Here is a 7,775-nt window from a genome sequence, read left to right as displayed (position 1 = left end):
TTCCAGTGGGAATCTCCAGTGAAACTCTTCTTAAGAATCTCCAGTGAGACTCTTCTTAAGAATCTCCAGTGAGACTCTTCTTAAGAATCTCCAGTAGGAATCTCTGTGGTAATCTTGTTAAGAATCTCTGGTGGGAATCTTTTTAAGAATCTCTAGATAAATTCCCCAGTGAGACTCTTATAGAGAGATCTTCCAGTGGGAATCTCCAGTGAAACTCTTCTTAAGAATCTCCGGTGGGAATCTCTGGTGGTAATCTTCTTAAGAATCTCTAGAGAAATTCCCCAGTGAGACTATTATAGAGAGATCTTCAAGTGGGAATCTCCAGTGAAACTCTTCTTAAGAATCTCTGGTCGCAATCTTCTTAAGAATGTCCAGTGGGAATCTCTGGTGGGAATCTCTGTGGTAATCTTCTTAAGAATCTCTGGTGGGAATCTTTTTAAGAATCTCTAGAGAAATTCCCCAGTGAGACTATTATAGAGAGATCTTCAAGTGGGAATCTCCAGTGAAACTCTTCTTAAGAATCTCCAGTGGGAATCTCTGTGGGAATCTTCTTAAGAATCTCCAGTGGGAATCTCTGGTGGTAATCCTCTTAAGAATCTCTAGAGAAATTCCCCAGGGAGACTCTTATAGAGAGATCTTCCAGTGGGAATCTCCAGTGAAACTCTTCTTAAGAATCTCCAGTGGGAATCTCTGTGGGAATCTTCTTAAGAATCTCCAGTGGGAATCTCTGGTGGTAATCCTCTTAAGAATCTCTAGAGAAATTCCCCAGGGAGACTCTTATAGAGAGATCTTCCAGTGGGAATCTCCAGTGAAACTCTTCTTAAGAATCTCCAGTGGGAATCTCTGTGGGAATCTTCTTAAGAATCTCCAGTGGGAATCTCTGGTGGTAATCCTCTTAAGAATCTCTAGAGAAATTCCCCAGGGAGACTCTTATAGAGAGATCTTCCAGTGGGAATCTCTGTGGGAATCTTCTTAAGAATCTCCAGTGGGAATCTCTGTGGTACTTTTCTTAAGAATCTCCAGTGGGAATCTCTGTTGGAATCTTCTTAAGAATCTCCAGTGAGTCTCTTCTTAAGATTCTCCAGTGGGAATCTCTGGTGGGAATCTTTTTAAGAATCTCTAGAGAAATTCCCCAGTGAGACTCTTCTGAGAGAGATTCTCCAACGGGAATCTCCAGTGAGATTTTCCAGTGGGACTTTTCAGTGCGATTCTCTACTGAGATTCTGAGCATCCAGCATGATGCACCACTGCAGCCTCACGCAAGCAGGACTGATTTAAATCTGCCACTCAAAAATAATGTTGAACTGTGTTCAAAACGACTGTCTGTGGCACAAAGGCACAGGACTCATATTCCAAATAAATAGTCAAAATATTTCAGCCTTCTGATTAAGTTTAAAACATGTCATCAGCACGTTCACTCACTTAAAAAACCCAACAGAAATCCTAAAAAACATCAACTCTAAAACTCACACACCTAGCATCTTTATTCCACATGTCCATTTCATTGACCTTTGAACTCTCCACATCACTTTCACCATCATCATCATCATCAGTGACTGACAGCTGTCAGTCATCAGCGTAAACTTGTTCCAGCCCATCACACTTATGTGTTTCTCATTTCTCATCTCATTTCTCTCCTCTAGTCTGAATCATTTCATTCGGCAGGTTCGTTTCAATGAAGTGGTTCTTGATTTAAGTCATTCAGTGATGTTTCCAGAAGTTTTTTTTCTTCTCAGATTAAACATTTCTGATTAAATGTTCATTATTTGAGCTGTAAACGAGGTGAATCGACGAGTGGGATGAAGTCTTGTGTAGATTAACATTGATCATCTGGCTCAGTTTATTACACTAAAGACCATTACTGCAATGCAATGAAAAAAAAAGTTAAAAGACTAAAATAAAATAAACACTTAAGGGTGAGTCAAATGATTCTAGCTGGTGACGAACAGCATCTGAACATGTACTGTAACTGGAACCTTCCTTTAAGGTGATTTGAGTTGTTCTGTTGTGAATCAGGTGAATGAATCATTAGCAAGAACCAGTTCAAAAGAACCATATCCATGAATCAGGCATCAGAAATTTCTCCTGCATCTCACATCTCACACAGTAAATCATCAGCGTCACACACACTCACACACTCCCATGGCGTTTCCTTCAGTGAGTTCTGAGGTTATTGGCATCTCAATAAGGCACATTGAGGCTGAACATACAAACACCCAAAACTAATGCAAAACTAGTCCTGGGTCGAGTCATTGCGGAGAGGTACGTGATCCTGAACAACAGCAAAAACACACACAGACGGAGTAGTGACGTGGCGACTGTGCAGAGTTTGGGTCAGTTTGGGTTAACTAGTTTCGGACCGCCCATACATGCATACTGCACTTAAAATAATGAGAGCTTTCCAAAAATCACAAGCTCTAATCTGATTGGATGCCCAGGAGTCTAAAGGCCCGTTCACACCAAGAATGATAACTATAACCCAATCCCGTAGATTCCTATTAAAACAACTTGATTTCGCCTGCAAAAATTAGCAGAACTACAGTAAATGTGAGCGCACCTTTAGAATGAATATTAAACCTTCATCGTCATAGTTGTTCTCGTTGCGAACGGGTCTTAACTGTCACTCAGACACTCTCTTCCTGTCTAAAGTGGGCGGTTCTTGGCCAGAATTAACTCTTTCTACTGATAGTCTGCCTACAGGAGACTGTTAACTAACTATCAAAACAACACGGCTTGTATTCATGACATCATAAGTGAACGGCAGTAAAACAACGGTCACACGCACACATCAGATGGGCGTTTCTTTACTCTTCAGGTCGGGGGCGCTGTACTGCCGTCTCATGCGTGGCGGGGTGACGTAGCCCTGCGGTTTTTGGTTTTTGCCGTGCTGTTGATCCGCGAGCGTGTGCGGTAGAGTCTGGAAGGCGGGCCGCTGATGATTGACGTACATTTGCATGTACGCCCCCTCCCCACGTGTGCAAGGGCCCGGCGATTGTCGCCGATAGCGACCGCGTCCCGTATGCTGTGAGCCATTATTGTTGTGGTGCCCATTGCTATAGTAACCCTGGTTGCCAGGCACGGTGCTGCTGTCCAGTGAGTTGCGCCTGTAGTGCCACTGTTGCTGCGGAGGAAACGGATTTCCGTTGCCATAGTTGCCATTGCCAAAGTTACCATTGCTGTATTGGCGAGGTTGCCAGGGGAGACTGGGGGAGGGCGCGCGCATGACAACCGGCACTTGGAAAGGTAGAGGAAGTAAGTCATTCAGTGATGTTTCCAGAAGTTTTTTTTCTTCTCAGATTAAACATTTCTGATTAAATGTTCATTATTTGAGCTGTAAACGAGGTGAATCGACGAGTGGGATGAAGTCTTGTGTAGATTAACATTGATCATCTGGCTCAGTTTATTACACTAAAGACCATTACTGCAATGCAATGAAAAAAAAAGTTAAAAGACTAAAATAAAATAAACACTTAAGGGTGAGTCAAATGATTCTAGCTGGTGACGAACAGCATCTGAACATGTACTGTAACTGGAACCTTCCTTTAAGGTGATTTGAGTTGTTCTGTTGTGAATCAGGTGAATGAATCATTAGCAAGAACCAGTTCAAAAGAACCATATCCATGAATCAGGCATCAGAAATTTCTCCTGCATCTCACATCTCACACAGTAAATCATCAGCGTCACACACACTCACACACTCCCATGGCGTTTCCTTCAGTGAGTTCTGAGGTTATTGGCATCTCAATAAGGCACATTGAGGCTGAACATACAAACACCCAAAACTAATGCAAAACTAGTCCTGGGCCGAGTCATTGCGGAGAGGTACGTGATCCTGAACAACAGCAAAAACACACACAGACGGAGTAGTGACGTGGCGACTGTGCAGAGTTTGGGTCAGTTTGGGTTAACTAGTTTCGGACCGCCCATACATGCATACTGCACTTAAAATAATGAGAGCTTTCCAAAAATCACAAGCTCTAATCTGATTGGATGCCCAGGAGTCTAAAGGCCCGTTCACACCAAGAATGATAACTATAACCCAATCCCGTAGATTCCTATTAAAACAACTTGATTTCGCCTGCAAAAATTAGCAGAACTACAGTAAATGTGAGCGCACCTTTAGAATGAATATTAAACCTTCATCGTCATAGTTATTGTTCTCGTTGCGAACGGGTCTTAACTGTCACTCAGACACTCTCTTCCTGTCTAAAGTGGGCGGTTCTTGGCCAGAATTAACTCTTTCTACTGATAGTCTGCCTACAGGAGACTGTTAACTAACTATCAAAACAACACGGCTTGTATTCATGACATCATAAGTGAACGGCAGTAAAACAACGGTCACACGCACACATCAGATGGGCGTTTCTTTACTCTTCAGGTCGGGGGCGCTGTACTGCCGTCTCATGCGTGGCGGGGTGACGTAGCCCTGCGGTTTTTGGTTTTTGCCGTGCTGTTGATCCGCGAGCGTGTGCGGTAGAGTCTGGTAGGTCTGGAAGGCGGGCCGCTGATGATTGACGTACATTTGCATGTACGCCCCCTCCCCACGTGTGCAAGGGCCCGGCGATTGTCGCCGATAGCGACCGCGTCCCGTATGCTGTGAGCCATTATTGTTGTGGTGCCCATTGCTATAGTAACCCTGGTTGCCAGGCACGGTGCTGCTGTCCAGTGAGTTGCGCCTGTAGTGCCACTGTTGCTGCGGAGGAAACGGATTGCCGTTGCCATAGTTGCCATTGCCAAAGTTACCATTGCTGTATTGGCGAGGTTGCCAGGGGAGACTGGGGGAGGGCGCGCGCATGACAACCGGCACTTGGAAAGGTAGAGGAAGTAATGGCACGCCGGGGGCGGGGCCTCGTCCCTCGTTGCGATCATCCTTGAGGTCATCCACCGTGACGGACACATTCGGGCCCCAGGACAGCCGGTGTTGCGGGTTGCTCTTAAAGGGGAATTTCAGCTTGCAGTCCTGAGGGGGAATGAAGCGACCTGTTCCAGGAAGGTGGACCACGCCCTCCCCGCCCCCGGCTCCGCCCCCTCTGCGCAGACGCTTGGTGATCTGCTGCTGCTGCAGGTTGTGCAGACGCAACTGCTCCTGTTTGATCCAGCGCATGCGGCCCCTGCGGAAGGCGGGGTCTTCTTCCATCAGCAGTGACACTCGCTTCTCTTTGGGGAGGGGCTCCAGAGAGCCACACCCATCCTGCTCATCGCCCCGCCCCTGATCGCCGTATGCAGGCAGTTCCTCTGATTCATCGTCATTATCCTACACAAACACAATCATGTCATCCATTACTGTCTCCATTCAGAATTGAGTTGAGAATGCCTTTAAATTCCAACTGAATTTCTAAATTTTAATCGATTTAACAAAAAGGTTGCAGAATTGCAAAATTCAGAATTCAAAATGCAACTGAACGTTTGTCAAGATAATCTTAGAATGTTGGTTTAGTAAGGCTTGTCTGCAAAATGAGGTTTATTGGCCTTAAAGAGAAAGAAAGAAAAACATAAGAAAAAATAAAGAAAATTAAACAAACAAAAAAAGATAAACAAGTAATAGAAAACAAAACGGAATAAAACTAAAGGAAAAACGAACCAAAGAAAAACAAAATGAAAAAGAAAGAAAAAAAGAAAGAAAGAAAAAAAGGAAATAAACAAAAACATAGAAAATCAACAAGAAACGAAAGAAAATGAAATAACGAAACAAAGAGAATGTAAGGAAAACAAAAAATAAACAAAAAGAACAAATTAAAGAAAGCAAATGAAAAAAAGAAAAACAAAAAGACTGAAAGTGTTTGAAATGTCATCTACAGTAAATAAATCTGTAAATTATAGGGCTGGGTAAAAAATATTGATTTCTCAATTTTAATTGATTCTCATTTTTATGAAACAATACTGATTCATAAATCCCAAGAATCGATTAGTCTCGCCTGTCAGATAATGAACGGAACATTGTAGCGCCTCCCATCCAATAAATCACAATAAGCGTTGTGATTTGTTACTTTTGATATGAAACAAAGTCTCAGATTTCAAATTCTGTCCATTTTATTACAATATTAAAATATTAAATGCCGTTTTGGTGCTGTTTAATGTGGAGTGAGAGATCATCTCCTCTGCTTTAATAGCAGCAAGAAATAAACATGAATGAACATCCGAAGGTTTGTTAAAAGAAAGAGTACAGCTAACCGAAATCCTCCCGTCTCCTGCCTCATGTAATCACTCAATCAGTGTTTTAAACGCGGAAAGACGACAATAGCTGTCGACAATGTGTCACGTAACGTCACATTTACCACAGAAAAACAGATTCGGTGAGCATGAACTCATTAATCAGATAGAAGAATGAACTCTAGAGAGGAGCATTTTGCTAAATATGCACCATATAACATATTCATTATCTGTTCTACAATATTTAATTCATGTTTGAATAAAGTTTTTGTGCAACCACCATTTAAATATTTATATTTCAAAAAACTAATTGATGTAGAAATATACTTATGTAATTTAAAGTTAAAGTTAGTATTATAACTTTAATATTACAAAAACCTTGAGTATATTTTAAGTGTTTGCATACAAATCAGCAAATTTCAGGCTTCCATATCATTGACGCTCAGGTATATTTTACAGCATTACAGCATTTCTTTTCCTCGAGAAACTTTGCCATGTCCTGTACCTGATATATATCCAAAATAATCCATATTGAACTGAACTGAATCGCAATCAGAATTGAATCGGATTGCAAGCTTGTGAAGGATAATCGAATCAAATTGTGAAATTTGTGTGAAATCCCGGCCCTAGTAAATTAATTTATATATTTCATCACAGGTTGGCAGAACATTTAATTTCTGACGATTCACCACCTGTTGGATTTTTTAATCAAAGTTCAGTAATGCATGAGTGTGTGTTTCACGAGTTCACGCTTACATATAATTAGCTGAAGTATGGTAATGTATATTTGGCTTGCTGTGTTTTTGTCACAAAAACGCGCACACTCTCTCACACACACACACACACACACAAACTCACACACACACACACACAGAAAGTGGAATGAGTTTGGAGGGGTTCACCCAGGGGCCTCCCAGCTTGACTGTGTGCCAAGAGCATTGAGTGCTCTGTTAGCCCCCATGCTGATGCAATGTACTTTTTTTTTAAAATGTTAAATTGGTGTGTTCTGCTCTGTAGCATTTAGAGCTGTACAGGACTGATGTGTAATTGAGTAGGCCAGTTCTAATCTGAAGTCAGCTGCACTGGTCCTAAGGTGGTGATTTATGTTGCTAATGATGATTGCATTTTTAATAAAACTTGATAAATTTCTGTCCCAAAGTCCATTATACCAAAACCTTGATGCTTTCAAATTCATAGATATCGTAAAAGATGTCAATGAACAGATTTAATTTAGACTTTTATTCATATAAAAACTGATCAGTGTACATACATGGAGCGTATGAAATATTACACTCTATTGCAGTGAATCGTCATATTTGTTCCGTGTTCTCATTGGTTCTTGGATTTCATATCCAAGAAAAGCTGTTGAAACGCTCGTCCAAGAGTGAAAATGTGTGGTTACTGCCAGATCTCGATTACCAAAAATCACATTGTATTTGACGCAAAACTAATTCGATTAAATCAAATTTAAAAAAAAAGTCTAAACTGTAAATAATTTTTTTTTACATTTGTAAAAAAAAAAAACATTTTCATGTTTTCTCAAGCAAAGCAAATATTTAAAGTCCACTGAAAACTAGGTCTGGGTACAAAATAATAGATTTCTCGATTTTAATGGATTCTCATTT

At 41.3% G+C, this 7,775-nt stretch overlaps 1 protein-coding gene across 1 annotated transcript; it reads right to left on the bottom strand.

Moving 5' to 3' along the window:
* Window positions 1–3,290: 3,290 nt before the first annotated feature.
* LOC107573934 (kinesin-like protein KIF1C) lies at window positions 3,291–5,306 on the bottom strand. The gene has a single exon (XM_016260396.1). It carries the CDS (start codon window positions 5,135–5,137, stop codon window positions 4,352–4,354), a length of 786 nt encoding a protein of 261 aa, XP_016115882.1. The 5' UTR covers window positions 5,138–5,306; the 3' UTR covers window positions 3,291–4,351.
* Window positions 5,307–7,775: the final 2,469 nt, after the last annotated feature.

Source organism: Sinocyclocheilus grahami, unplaced genomic scaffold, assembly GCF_001515645.1.
Source record: "Sinocyclocheilus grahami isolate Dianchi unplaced genomic scaffold, SAMN03320097.WGS_v1.1 scaffold2071.1, whole genome shotgun sequence".
Taxonomy (NCBI): domain Eukaryota; kingdom Metazoa; phylum Chordata; class Actinopteri; order Cypriniformes; family Cyprinidae; genus Sinocyclocheilus; species Sinocyclocheilus grahami.
Note: the sequence above shows the minus strand (reverse complement) of the source record. Positions and strands in the feature narration are given on the sequence as shown.

Excerpts from the sequence above, each read along its gene's own strand:
- LOC107573934 (XM_016260396.1), bottom strand. The coding sequence starts at position 5,137 with ATGGAAGAAGACCCCGCCTTCCGCAGGGGCCGCATGCGCTGGATCAAA.